The sequence below is a fragment of the Macaca nemestrina genome, chromosome 1, assembly GCF_043159975.1.
Source record: "Macaca nemestrina isolate mMacNem1 chromosome 1, mMacNem.hap1, whole genome shotgun sequence".
Classification (NCBI taxonomy): Eukaryota; Metazoa; Chordata; class Mammalia; order Primates; family Cercopithecidae; genus Macaca; species Macaca nemestrina.
This window is the reverse complement of record NC_092125.1, coordinates 39522595-39537419: the sequence shown is the minus strand read 5'-3', so window position 1 is coordinate 39537419 and position 14825 is coordinate 39522595. Positions and strand designations below refer to the sequence as shown.

General features: G+C 45.3%; 1 protein-coding gene across 13 annotated transcripts in view; it reads right to left on the bottom strand.

Annotated features, from left to right (window-relative positions):
• The window catches only part of LOC105484537 (calcium voltage-gated channel subunit alpha1 E), a 492953-nt gene that overhangs the window by 9508 nt on the left and 468620 nt on the right, over positions 1 to 14825 (bottom strand). For 10 of the 13 annotated variants that reach the window (XM_071076614.1, XM_071076570.1, XM_071076587.1 and 7 more), the window contains 8 exons: positions 13521 to 13626; positions 12620 to 12727; positions 11969 to 12069; positions 11568 to 11674; positions 6725 to 6836; positions 3502 to 3630; positions 2267 to 2447; positions 436 to 626 (listed from right to left, as the gene is read on the bottom strand). In XM_071076614.1, coding sequence (XP_070932715.1) covers positions 436 to 626; positions 2267 to 2447; positions 3502 to 3630; positions 6725 to 6836; positions 11568 to 11674; positions 11969 to 12069; positions 12620 to 12727; positions 13521 to 13626 — 1035 coding nt within the window. The remainder of the gene's footprint in view (positions 1 to 435; positions 627 to 2266; positions 2448 to 3501; positions 3631 to 6724; positions 6837 to 11567; positions 11675 to 11968; positions 12070 to 12619; positions 12728 to 13520; positions 13627 to 14825) is intronic. The other 3 variants (XM_071076628.1, XM_071076618.1, XM_071076620.1) reach the window with 1 other exon arrangement.

Here is a 14825-nt window from a genome sequence, read left to right as displayed (position 1 = left end):
GAAGCTAGGTAAATGAGGGTGAACTGCTCTGACTTGTGAATCCTGGGCTGAGAGATGAATCACCATACTCACAAATACTGAGGATCACAAGATGGTCAAAGGAACCTTTCTGGCTAAAGGACCATCCTGTCCTCCAAAATCTGGCTGAGACATCTGTCAACCTATTTATATCTCTGGATTCCGAAGGCTGGAATGGAATGACCTCTAGACACCATCTTCCTTGGGGGAAATCTGGTTTTCTGTGAATTCAGATAATCTCTGAGTACACAAGCATTGAGCAGCTAACCTCTACGCACTATAGGTAAAGCTTCCTGTGAAATTCCAGTCTTTGTGGGTACTTGAATGTGTTTGCTAAATGCCCACGACTTGCATGTAATTATACAGCCCACCCTCCCCTGTCCTTCTGCTGTAGACTGGCTTCCTCTCTGTGCTCACCTGTCTGTTGGGCGTCTGTGACCTGCCCTCACTGGGTGACCTGGATTGACGGCGCTCTGGGGACTCCCAGTCAGCCTGGGTCCCTCGCTCTTCTGAATTGCAGCGGGAGACATCAGGAGAGAGAAGATGCTTTCGCTCTTTTGATCGTCCTCGCTCCCTGCCCCCTGAGCGGTGAGTGTCAGACTTGTGGCCTGTGAGAGGTGACAAAAGCACTTGGTTATAACTCTGCCTACTCTGACCACTGATGATGAAGGGACTTCTCTCCAAGTATCCCATCACAGCCTGGGGTTGGGCCCTCAGATGGACCACATGTTTCTGTCCCCACCCAAATTCAAAGGTTGAGGCCTAACTTGTTCCTGATGGTATGGTGTTAGGAGGCAGGGCATGAGGGTGGGGCCTCCATTATGAGATTAGTGCTCTGATAAGAAGAGACCTGAGAGTGCTTGCTTCCACTCTCTCTTCTCTCCATCATGTGAGAACAGAAAGCAGACAGAGATCTGCTGGCATATTGGTCTTGGATTTACCAGCCTCCAGAACCGTGACAAATACATATTGTTTAATCCACCCAGTCTGTGGGAATTTCTTGTAGCAGCCTGAACAAAGATAGGCCCCTAAAAGAATCCTGGCTTCTCCAGGTATGTCAAAAGATGATCTGAAAGGGAAGCAGGGGAGAAAGGCAGGCTAACAAATTACCTATTTTGTAAGCAGCTAAGTTTGCAAGGTGCCAGTAGAGATACATGTGTCAAACAATGCAGTCTATTCTGTTTCTATTTATGCTACACACAATATAGGATATTGCTTAACAATATGGCTCAGGAACTCTCTGTATCATAAATATGGCTGTGTAACTTTTTGAGAGAAAGGTGGCACCAGCAGAAGGGAATTAAGAAATTTCTGTGAACTAAATAATAACACACCTAACATAATGCCATGGTGAGAAGTCCAGGATTGAAATGAAAGGATCCCAGTGCTAGTCCCAGTTCTGCCACTTAATGGCCCTATGACATGGGACAAGTCACTGCTTTTTCAACTTTCATTTCTTTATCCAATAAAACAAAATGGTTGAGCCAGACTAAATTTTCTTTTTCTGCGAAAAGCTCAAAAGAAATTCAGGCTGGGCGTGGTGGCTCACGCCTGTAATCCCAGCACTTTGGGAGGCCGAGGCGGGTGGATCACGAGGTCAGGAGATTGAGACCATCCTGGCTAACACAGTGAAACCCTGTCTCTACTCAAAATACAAAAAATTCACCGGGTGTGGTGGCGGGTGCCTGTAGTCCCAGCTACTTGGGAGGCTGAGGCAGGAGAATGGTGTGAACCTGGGAGGCGAGCTTGCAGTGAGCCAAGATTGTACCACTGTACTCCACCCTGAGCGACAGAGCGAGACTCTGTCTCAAAAAAAAAAAAAAAGAAAGAAAGAAAGAAAAATTAAAACACAGGAAATAATTCCAGGTAGCACTGTTTGGGTTGAAGTGTTGAAGTGGAATTGGTGGTTAAAGGTCAGTCCTCACAGTGAGTCTCTAATACATTCCTAAAAAGCCCCAGTGGTTTTGCAGAAGGCTATTTGAAAAGCTCCCTCAATTCTAATGATTTGTATAGCCCTGCTCCAGAAGGAAGGGATTGCAACAGCCTCTCTGGTGAACACAGAGGAGGGCTTTGGCCTGTTTCAGGATGTTAAGTCACATACAGGAATTCCCTTTGGTAAGGAGCATCCTTCACTTTCTTCAACCCTTGTCTCTAAATTCTTTTCTGGTTATCTACAGTGCTTGGAGAGTAAGTCCATCAGGGCAGAAGCCCACTGCCTGATGCAAGAGCTGGACACTGAAGACCTCACCTGAATCAGAGTTCAGGCGGTGGGCTGACAGCCGCAAGGAGGAGTGGTAACTCCGGCGACGGGACTTGTAGGTATTTTCACTGCTTCGCTCCATGGAGAATTCCTCCAACCATGAGGAATTTGAACGCTTATCCCGAATAGTGGAAAATGAACGTCTCATGGAGCTAGGGTCTGTCACCACCTGGAAATACAAGCCCCCAGAGAAACACAAGGTATGGATTAATGATTGAAAAGATCTAAAAGGACAGAAGCGGCAAGACTGAGACGCTGAGGAAGGCAAACTGTAACCCCTGCAAATGGTAACTTCTTTTGAATCTCTCTTGCTCAAACCTTAGCTGGTGGAAACTGTTCAAGAAAGTATCCTTACGTTATGTTAACATAGTCACTGGAAATGGTCCAGGATCTTCTCTTCCTGTAGCTGAGTGTACAAAGCCAAGCAGAATGCAGGCAGGCACTGTGCAAGCTCCCACAGAGCCCTCTACCATGGGCACAGCCGGGCTGCAGCAAATACCGTGCTGCTTTGAAACATGTGACGGCAATTGTCTAAGAGGCTACCCCATGAAAGAAACATAGCTTTGTTTTTTTTTTTAAATGCCCTTGCCAGAGAAGTACCTGCCCTTCTGCCCTCCAGCCTAGGAGAGCTTGCAATTTAACAAGTGCTAAGCATGTATCACTCTCGCTCTGCTGCCATCAATCCCACCTAGCCCCATTTTAAATTCCGGCATTTTGATTTGCCACACATATTAAAACAAATCCACAAAAACTTCTTGTCTCTGTCAAAACCTGATGTAAGACAGACAGACAGGAGAAAGCAGCCAGGAAAACAGACAAAGAAATGAGGCGTGGCCTGCACTGGTTAGGACAGACAGTCCTGACACAGACCTGTGTGTAAGTAACTGCATATGTGCTGGAGGAGTCAGGAAACGAAAAAAGGATGGAAAAGTACACAGAGAAAATCCTGGAAAATATTTCTTGCATGGCTGGTTGAATCTTGAGGATGTATAGCCCGTCCAGAGTGAGGTATACAATTTTGTTGGCTGGGCTGTTGTGGTTAGGGGGTCACTGAAAACACTGGAGGAGCAGGCTCTATTAGAGAAGGCCCATGAGCCAGGTTTTATTTATAGGGAAGGGGTGCGGGCAAGTCAAGGGCTCACCTGCAAATATCAGATATTATTCCATAACCCAGCTAATACAGCCCGGATGCCACTGCATTAAGGTAGGTGGTTGCTTTTTACCTGGGGATCCACAGTCAGACGTGGCATAGAGGATGCCCTCCCAGATCCCGCATGCTCCTGGGTGTCCGAAGGAAGGTAGATGCCATGGTTAGAGGGCTGCACGCTTTTTAATTCACTAACCTCTGGCTCCTGGAAATAAACACACAGCCAAGCTTGTGGGACTTGGTTTCATCTCATTGCTTCTCACGTCCAGTGGACAATTCAGCCTCCTCAAGAATGACTTTCAAAAGAGAGACTTGCAGCTTTAAGGTCTCAGTTGTATGTGTATGTGTGTTTTTGTGTGCACCTATGCGCTATATGTTCCAGACAGGAAGCTCTAGCTGGGATTGAGTGCTGAAGGTCACCTATTTTTCATCACTAAGCAATGATTCAGATTTTATTTTTTTCTGCAACAAATACTGTTGGGTACAATACTTTTCAGATATGTGAAGTTCGCTTTCAAGAAGTGGTAGCATTGGATTTTTCTTTTAATCTGAAGAAGACTTTTATCAATTAAATGGAAACCAGTATTCTAAGGGAAGTCAACAATTTCTGATGTCAACTATGTCTTCTCAAGCCTTAAGACACAGGACTTTCAGAGTTTTCTTCTGATTGAAACCATCCAAAGATGTGGTGGGTGGCTGTCAGGGATGCCCTGAGTAACACAGTCCCATGGAAGGATGATGCAAGCCACTTGCAGAATTTTAAATGTCCAAGTAACCATGTTGTAAAAGGTGAAAAGAAATTTAATAACATTGAAGATATCCAAATATTAGCATGTCAACATGTAATCAATATAAAAATCAGATAGTTTATATTTTATTTGCACTAGCCACACGTGGCTCAGAGCTATTGTTTTGGGCTGTGCCAGCCTAGAATGTTATTAGGTTGGACTGCAAATCTCTAAGGTTCTGTCATTTTTGTTAGTTTCCTGGTTAAAGAATGTTAGCTTGGCAGTCGTGCATGCTCTATACAGATAGCTAGTATCATTGCATAAAGAGCCGTATGGGAGATGTTTACGTGGGCTACCCAACTAAAAGATCTAAGAACATCTTGGGCAGATGGAGATAGTACCAGAAAAAGCTATTTTATATTTAGGAAATGACATCCTAAAAACATGTAGGGCATTGCCCAAAAGAAAATGTCTGGGACCCCCACCTTAGCGTCTGTGACCATTTGGCTGAGTGGTTTCCGGTGTGTATGGGAGGGGTACTTTCCCAAGATATGTGCTATGGTGCTCTTGAGGGAGTTACAGTGTTTGTAGTACATGCTTTATACAGCACACAGTTCTGACTCCAAACAGACGTGGTAACAACACTGCAGTCTACAGGTATCAGAGGTGGTGTGAGACGCACACTCCATATGCACACACACAATCACGGCCACGCCTCGGGACATGGAGCAGCGGCCCCGAGGGATGGGCAGAAGTACACAGTGGTGAGTGTGTAGCACAGGCTGACACCTGAATTGAATTACAGACACCAGTACTGACAATGAGATGAACACATATCCAAAAAGTCCTGGCACTATGGCTCAGCCCTGGGGAACCCGCAGAAATGATGTCATAAAGTCTCCCTGTGAAAAAAAGGACACATTATTGCAATTTTTTTCCCACTAGACACATCCCCAGGCAGGCAAAATGCTGTGAGGCCTTTTTAAGAATCAAACGATCTGTACCAATTATTCCACAGGTCTTGGTGCTAAGTTCCTCAGAGGGGAGGGCAGAGAATGACTCCACGAGTTCCTACCCACCTCATCAAGAACACCCTCAGGCAGTCACTCACTCAGCCCTGGGGGCGTCTGGACAAACTGTCTTCCCCCACACAACCATGCACGATTCTCTGTCTCAGCACTCGCAGGAGATAGATAGAATAATACATTTGTTTGAGCCACTGAGTGTTTTTCGCCCTCTGAGGGGGTGCCCATTCCATCACACGTCATTCATTCAGGGTGGCTCTGAGGCACACAGTAGCAGCAGGGAGGGATCAGGAGAGAAATGAAGGGGAGAGAAGAGCCACAGCTGAATCAGAATTTAAATGATATGGAACTCACTTAGTACAAGCTGTCTGTACAGACTTTTGCAATGGTTGGGTTTTGTCTTTTTTTCTTTTCAGTCCAATGACTGCTTGGGCTTCAATTCTAAGCTGAGGTTGGGGTGGGGGACCTTGAGCTCATGGCTCCTGAACCAGGAATAATGGTAAAGTCAATGTTTAGGAACCATATTTTAGCTTTGTATTAGCTAAGCCAAAACTTCAATCTCTCCTCTCTTCTTCAAGCTTTCACTTGACTCGATAGGTCTCTCAGGAATTTTTGGTTTTTTTTTTTTTTGAGACGGAGTCTCGCTCTGTCGTCTAGGCTAGAGTGCAGTGGCACGATCTCGGCTCCCTGCAACCTCCACCTCCCAGGTTCACGCCATTCTCCTGCCTCGGCCTTCCGAGTAGCTGGGACTACAGGCGCCCGCCACCACGCCCGGCTAATTTTTTTGTATTTTTAGTAGAGATGGGGTTTCACTGTGTTAGCCAGGATGGTCTCAATCTCCTGACCTCGTCATCCACCAGCCTCAGCCTCCCAAAGTGCTGGGATTATAGGTGTGAGCCATTGCGCCCGGCCAGGAATTTTACCATTTATGCTAATAAACTCATTTTGGGGTCAGGGAAGTGACTTTAGTGGCCTGTTACAATGTCTTTGAATTGTGACAAAAGGGACAATGTGACTGAACCCACACAGAGCAGAGGTAGGACAGTCTTCTGTGCCTCCTGGCAGGGAGCTCGTCACTGTGGCACATGCTGCTGCTAGGTTCTAGAGGAGGTGGGCATCACTAAGGAATGGTATGGGGCATTCGTGTGTCCCACAAGCTGTACCTAGGTACACTAAGAGGCAGGGTTGGTGTCACTCATTCTCTGGTGATGCAGCTTCAAGCTCCCCATCAAAGGCAAGATTTTGTATGTGACTTCTGGTCTTACACTTGATACTCAGGGCCATAAACAAAGAGGGCTTGGCCTAAAGCAATTTAAGTTCCTGCTGCAGGGAAGGGACCTCTGGGACTATAAAACCTAAAGAGGGAACATTGTCAGAGCACATGAGAAACTGGGCTAGAAAAGGGCTAAGGCAGGACACCTCCAGGGCAATTGGCTAAACTACCAGAATGGATATTCCTGACGGACCATGACTATGTATTAAAATTAGCAAGAGGGATTAGGAAACCACGGAAGTATTTTTGAGGTCATATAACTCATGCATTCACCAGAGACTGCTGTTCCTGGAACTGTCCATCATCGGCGGGGTCCATACAAGCCAACTGGAATATCTCCTGGGGAGAGAGTGGACTCATCGAAGGGTATCCACTCCGGCCACTCCTGAAAAGCAATGTCAAATCCAGAAGTAATGAGGGACAGTCATGTCACGGCTGCCACTAGCAGTTCCCACTCCAGTAGGGCAATACCCTTTAGCCTTGACTGGCTTTTGTAAACCTAGTAACTTACACGTGGCTAGTCCTGAAATTTAAAAAAAAAAAAAAAAAAAAAAAAAAAAAAAGCACTGGAAAAGACAGAGACTGGTGTTTTCAACCTGCATCCTGCCTTTGGAACCATTCATTATTCTGAGGACTAGCATATCTGTGACAAATGATATCATTTGTCACACTCAGCCATATGGAAAACCAATGCTAGATTGTAAACCTGTTTCTGCTCAGTTTCCCCATTTGGCGGAGAAACACCCTAGTTTACGCAGCGAACAGTTTGTTTCAGTATTAAGCAGCCATGGTCTTTTTAAAAATTTTCCCTACTCACAGTAAGAATGTGGTCTTGTTTTGCCAACATCCCTGGCCAAACAAAACAATTCAGTCCAATTCCATTGCCATTTATTGAAGGACTACTGTGTACCATACATTAAGTCTGTTGGTTCGTGAACTGAGAAGGAGTTCTGATGTGGTGATGAGATGAAAACCTCTTGGTTGATGGCAATGTAGGAAGAGGTTTAAATGGTGGAGAGAAAAGAGGACAGAGACAAAGTCTGCCCAGTTGTTTAGAGGCCTCCAAGGGAAAAGAATGGAGAACTGGCACAGTAGGCTTGTTGTTAAACCACTGTCTAGTACTTCCAGACACTCTTAACCTGATGGGGGATCCACTGGGCTGGTTAGGAGAGAAAGCAGCAGCCAAGCTTTCTGGAGAATGTGGTGCCTGTTGCCAAATTATTGGCTGACTGCCACCAGTATGGTAATAGCTACCATCTCACCTGCTCAAGAATGCAGAGTGAGCTTCCAGAGTATGGCAGGAAGGACGGGGTAAGTGGCTGGGTAGCAGCTCTCTTGGTGGCGGAGCTAGGAGGGAGAGATGGGATACCATTTCTTTTAAGTCTACTGCTAATGACTGCATCCAGTGGAAAACTCAAGGCATGAGCAAGGATTGCCAGTTACTTAAAAACAATCCATAGGTATGAATTTTAGATTACAGAGGAAGATCAGAGTCTTCCTCTGTAGAAGAAGGTGAAGAGCAGAGTCACCTAATCTGTCCGCTTGCTTCCAGTGACAGCTTTTGCTGAGTTTTCACGATATTTAAATGACCTGCCTAATGTCAGTCATCTTCCTCACGGTGGCATCTCCTGAGAACCACTGGGAATAAGATTGAGCACAGCCAGTAAAAGAATGAGTTCTCGGCTTTGCACTGTGGCTCACACCTGTACTCTCAGCACTCTGGAAGGCCAAACCAGGACGATAGCTTCAGCTCAGGAGTCCGAGACCAACCTGGGCAACAAAGCGAGACCTGTCTCTACAAAAAAAATTAGCCAGCAGTGATAACACATGCCTGGGGTGGTCTCAGCTGCACAGGAGGCAAAGGCAGGAGATTCACTTGAGCCCAGGAAGTCGAGGCTGCAGTGAGCCGATTGTGCCACTGTAGTCCAGCCTGGGCAACAGAGTGAGATCATGTCTCAGAAAGAAAGAAATGGGTTCCTTTTTGTCCTACAGAGAGTAAATAATTATAGAATCCTCAAGAGAGGGAAAGGACCCTTGGAATCACTTAACAGAGTTGAATAACCAGAAGCCAGAGTGATCTCCTACTTTGAAAACCTTGCCAAGCTGGGGCACAGAATCCAGAATTCTGAACACAGCCTCCCTCGCGATCTGGTCCCTACCTCACTAACCTCCTCTCGTACCACTTTCCCCTTTGCTCCCTGAATTCGAGAAATGCCAGCCTCTTTTAGTTCATTGGATAGGCTAGGCTTGTTTCTGCCTCGAGATTTTAATAGAGGCAACTCCAAGGGTACAGAACCCTTCACTCCAACTCCCTACCGCCCTGTAAACTCTTTCTGTAATTAAATCACTGAAAATGCAACTTTTCTTCTTTCCAATGTCTCTCTGTTTAATGTCTGGTTTTCCATCATATTTGAGGGAGTGACCCTATCTGTTATGTCTACCACTGTACTCCTAGATCAACCTCGACTGAACAATGATGCATTGCTCTAGAAACACAGTTCTGAGGAACCAGCCTGCTGGTCCACCAGTGTCCCCATGTCAGGAAATACACCAACATGCACCTACCAAAGGCTTCACCCCAAATCCTCTGCTTCCTCCTTCCCCTTTAGTCCAAGTAGCAAATCAATCACCAAATCCTATCCAGTCTATCTACCAAATATCTCACATCTGACCATCTGTCTCCATCTTGCTAGTCCAAGCTACTCTCACTGATAATTTACACAACTGTAATAACCTACGAAATGGTGTTCCTGCCTCTAGAATTGCTTCCCTCCAATCCCTTTAGTCTATACTGAATTTTAAAAAGCACACATCTGATCACATCATTGTGATGCACAAAACCCCATTATCCTAAGACAAAATCCAACTTCTTTGTCCTGCTTATAATGCCCCCAAAATACTAGCCCCTGTGTATCTCTCCAAATCCGTAACTTAACACATCCTCTGAGCTCTCCATGCTCCAACCATCATGACAGATTTTAGGTTCCTTAAACTTACCATACTTTTTCTTACTACTCTTGAAGAGCTTGTCTTCAAGTCTCACTCAAATGTTACTTCCTCAGGAAGTCCTCTCTAAACCCTCAAACTGGGTGAGCTGTTTCCATGACATCACAACAGCCCACCCTTCAGCACTGTTTGCCTGTATTGTTCTTGTAATTTCTTCTTCCAGATTTGTCTCCTTGGGGACCTGTTCTCTGCCGTAGCCCCAGTGTCTAAGCCAGCTCTGGGGCCATATTGGCTCTTAAAAAATATTGGTAAAAATCAATGAGTAAATGGATCAATAAATATATGGGAGAAAAGCCAGAGTGATCCTATGGTGGGGGGTTAATTTGTATAGCAAAATGTAGATAAAACAGAGATTGCAATTTAGGGGGTGTGTCCCCCATTTCTAAGCCAAGGACTGGCAAAACAAAAAACAAACAAAAAACAGCATAAACCCTTCCAGTGGAGAGGTCCCACTGTTCCGATCGTACTTCCTTCCTCCCTCCCTCCCTCCTGCACAAGCAGAAGATAAACACTGACTTGTTTTCTGTGGACAGGAGAATTCACACCCTGCACTTCATCACATCAAATTTTATATATATATATATACACACACACACACATATATACACATATATAGTATATATATCAAATTATATATATATAAACCAATGGCCTTGGTCATGACTCTTCGTCTTGTCTTCTCTTCCAAAGGTGTTGGACTTTGATATCTGAAAGCAGTGCTTTTCAAAAACAGATCTCCAGCACCACAGGCAGAAAGAAAGAAATGATCTGAGCAATTCCAAATGACTCCGATAGAGGTCTCATTCCCAAGTCCTGGGTATCACTCTCTTAGTAATTAAGATATGCGATTTGGGCCCGGCGCGGTGGCTCATGCCTGTAGTCCCAGCACTCTGGGAGGCCGAGGCGGGCGGATCATGAGGTCAGGAGATCGAGACCATCCTGGCGAACACTGTGAAACCCCGTCTCTACTAAAAATACAAAAAATTAGCCGGGCGTGGTGGTGGGCGCCTGTAGTCCCAGCTACTCGGGAGGCTGAGGCAGGAGAATGGCGTGAACCCAGGAGGCAGAGCTTGCAGTGAGCCGAGATGGTGCCACTGTACTCTGGCCTGGGCAACAGAGCAAGACTCTGTCTCAAAAAAAAAAAAAAAAAAATATATATATATACACATATATATGCAATTTGGTGATTCCTGGTTTTGTAAGAACTGGGACTTTGTTAAATCCAATCACAAAAGCTCATTTACATTGAGTAGAAAGACTTGTGTTCTTTGGGTGCACACTAAATGCTGATGACAGAAATACAATGTTATGAGATACATATGCTATAGTAGATTAATTGGGGCTAAGGCTTATCACTCAGAAGGATGGGAAAATTCCTTCATTTGTGTTTTATTTTCACTCCTATTATAGAAAAAGTAAGGTCCCTTTCTGAATAAGGTCCCTTTTGTTTATTAAAGAAAACATGGTGTAGGGAAAACACTCTGGGGTCAGAAATAAGGAACTTAAATTCCAGGTCCATATTCTACTAGCCATGACTTTAGGCAACGTAGTTAACCTCAGTTAGTCTCCAGTTTCTTCATGTGTAAAGTGGTAATATTAATATATACCTCCAGGGTATAGTAGGCTGCTAGAGTGGGAATCAAGTGAGATCCTGCAAATAGTGTCTCTAGAAGTGTCAACCTCAGGGAAAGCAGTTACTACTGGTTCTCTCAGCCAGCATGGCACCCGTGAGGGAGGCTCTATCTTCCAGCAGCACACTAGATCCACAGGGAAGCGATAGCCAAGAATTAGAGAGGAGATTAGTCTTCTTCGCAATAGAACTACAACTAAGACCCAAGTATATTAAAAGACAAGTGAAACTCCCTTCTTCTATTGTTCATTCACAGTGATCGCCGTCTCTGACGCTGACCACAGTGCTAAGTATGCTTAGTCTGCTTTTCTCTTACTCCTGCTGAAAATCATTTTAAGATATTCAACCTCAGAAAAACGATCACTCAAGCTCAGAGTATTCGTTCTTGGGCCCTTCTGAGCAGTGAGTTTTGGGGTCTGCACAATAGCATGGGTGACAGATTGCAAGCAGCCATGCCAGGGATGTTTTGGTGCTACTCACAGGCCTGAAACGGGGTCCTGCTGGAGGTAAGGCAGGGCTTTGGCATTAGCGATGATCTCCTGAGGCAGAGATGAGGGCTCCATGCGTTGGAACATGGGGGCATTTTTCTGGGTAAAAAGAGGGAAGGAGAAGAAAAGAATTCCAATGACTACGGAGTTTGCTATGGGGAACATACAATTTACATGGATAATACAGGCACATAATTTATCCCTTGTTTGACCATTTTAACCTTTGATCCACTGGGTTTCTAATTCCACGTCACTACAAAGTTCTTGGGCCCTGCACCCATTACTGCTGCTTCTAAGTCCTTGCAGGGCACTATGCCCCAGGGATGCACAGGCCTATCCCCTCCTGCAACTCCTCGTGGCCCACCCACTTAGCATGCTGGCATTGACCTTCACCTGTTCCTCCAGCTGCTGCCTCTGCTTCTTCACCTTACTCTGCTTATAGTAGTCCATGATCATCATTGCTGCATAGATTTTGCCCACAGTCAGGTCAGAGGCTAAAAACACAAATGTGGCACAATGGTGAAGAGGGAGAAGATGATGGGATAGAGTGAGGAGCCTCTAAGCTTTGTTACCCACTCTCTGGAACAGGTCTGCGCTGTCAGTCACCCATTCATCCAGCATATATTGAGGGTCCCCATGGTCCCAGGATCTGAGGATGCAGAGTGCATAGGTCCCCTGATCTGTCCTCAGGGGGCTTGCATGCCCACCTAGTGATGGTGATGATACTGAGGATAAGCAGTACATGAGTAAGCATCACGCCTACCATTCTAAATCTCTATAGCTAAGTGACAACATCCTTTCTCCCATGAGGGTTTGCTGAGGAGTATTATGTGGAAGGAAGGAGCTATACACCCAGGAAGTCTCATCCATAACCACAGTGACCTATCTTAAAGAACATGTTTTCAATTAATAAGCACAAAAGGGACTTAAGGATAAAAGGGCAAACTTCCCTTATCTCTTTGATCACTCTGGGGTTCCCCCAAAAGACGTAGCCTTCATTTGCTGGGCCCACAGTGACAAGGATACCCAGGAGAAGACCCAAACCTTTGGGCATGGGCACAAGCAGATCCAGCATCTTCTGGGATAGGTGAGGCCAGATGGCTAGGGTCTCCTTTTGTAGCTCTGAGTCTAGCTGCTGCCTGTCTGCACCACCTAGAATAAGATAAATTACTAATAAATAGAATAGACCTGGAAATAACCAGGACTGAGGGAGAAGGTGGAGGTAGGAGCTGAATCAGCAGGGCACCTCATATTTTAAGAAGAAATCTTGGCACTTAGTGACAGTGGATCTTGCAATACCAGGTCTTTCTGCTGAAGAAGCAGAACACATTTTGGCTCCCGTTTTCAGTGACTCAAGGATATCCTGCCAAGAGATCCGAGACCCTCAGACTAAGAGCAACTTCCTCATTCATTCTAAAAGCCTCCCGGGTGCTCAGTGTATCAGAGGAGAAAATAAAAATAGCCGCAAATACGTTCCTCTGCCTTCTTATCCATACAGGAATCCTTCCAGCAACCCTAACTCCATAGTCAGAGTGATCTGATTTTAAAAAGGATTTAGATTGCACAAGAGCAGAAAGGCTAAAGGTCCACCTGGAGGTAGTAGTAAACCTGTTCTCTCCTAAACCAATGATTAGAAATCAAGAGGAATAAAACACTACCGTGGCCTCTATGACAGTACCTTCTGCCACAGAAGCCTCTCAAGACTTCAGAAAAATAAACCATATATGGAAAAAAAGGACAAAATTAACCTTTGGTCAATAAATATTTCTAGAATACCTATTGTGAGCCAGACACTGAAGATCATTACTTTTAAAGCTGAAAGAAGCCCTGGAGATGATCAAACCATTCATTGTACCAGAAGATGACAGTTCAAATATCTCCATCCTGTGCCACCTGCATGAGTTGTTCCATAATTCCTCCTTCCCACCTCCCTTCCTAAGCTTACCTTTGGCAATTTTAATGTCCAGAGCTGTCCGGATCAAAGCCATAAGTGTGGAGGTGAAGTGGACCGTCATGTCCTCAGCTACTGGCATGTTCATCAGGACCAACCTCTGTGTGAAAGAGAAAAAAGAAACAGCAGACAAAAAAAAAAAAAAAAAAAAAAAAAAAAAAAAAAAAAAATTGAAAGACACCTTAGTGAGAAAGGAAGAAAAGGGCAGAAGTCAAATGCACAGACAAAAAAGAAGGGCAAGGATCCCCATCCCCTGCCCCAGTCCTTCTCTCCCTGCTTCTCATTGAAGGCTTATTTGCTTTCTTTTTTTTTTTTTTTTTTTTTTTTTTGAGTTTGTTTTTTCTCCACTGAGGGAATGACGCCAAATTCCAAAGGGAAGGAGCTTCCCTAATCATTCTGTTGGGCTCCCCCGATGGAGTCCTAAGAATGTCTTTGATAGGGATGGGAAGTGATTTCTAAAAGAAGTGTCTCAAGGAAAGGAGTCAGCTCTGGGAGGTGGCTCCATTCCCTGTTCAGGGCTGCTCCATATTTCCACTTGTCCCATGAATAAAACTCACATGGAAATACAGTGAGAAATGAGATTTTGCTTTGCTTATCTAACTTGAAAGATGCATCCTGGTGCCCCCTTTTTGAGTCTTTAATAGATGAAATTTGCCAGCACATGATTGAACATGCATAAGTCCAACTTGTCTAAAGGATGAGGTGGAGCAGGGTGAACGAGGGGGAGAGTGCAAACAGGCTCTGGGGTAGGCGGATGGGGAGAGCGGAGAAGACAGAATGAGAGAAGGGTGGCCCAGGCAGGAGCAGAGTGGGCAGGCCTTGTTCCCCTCACCCAAAGAAAGGGATCACACTGAAATGGCCAAATCCACTTTCCAGAGAGTATCTTGCTTTTGGAGTTCTTTTACTTTTCCTCCAATCCCCGCTCCCCTTCTCCCACCAAGCTTCATCCCAGAAGTACAAATTCAAGGCCACATTCTACCACCTGGTACTTTTGGATGTGGCCATCGTGAGCAAAAAGGATGCCAGCCCCTAAGCTGTGCACGAGGAGCCATGTACTGGGGGGAATGAGGGTCCCTAATGGCCATGTTCCAGTGAGATGCTCTCTGGGGCCATACAACTTGAGGTAGCAGCAGGAGAATGTCCTCTGGCAGAACCACCAGCCTGGCAGAGAGGGAAGTACCTCTTCCCAAAGAAGGGTCTCTAACGTTCCATTGCAGCATCCTGCCTAAAGCTGATGCCACATGGTGTCTTAGAGTGGAAAGCCAGTTTCTTGTTTGGATTTGAGTTCCATCTCTCTCC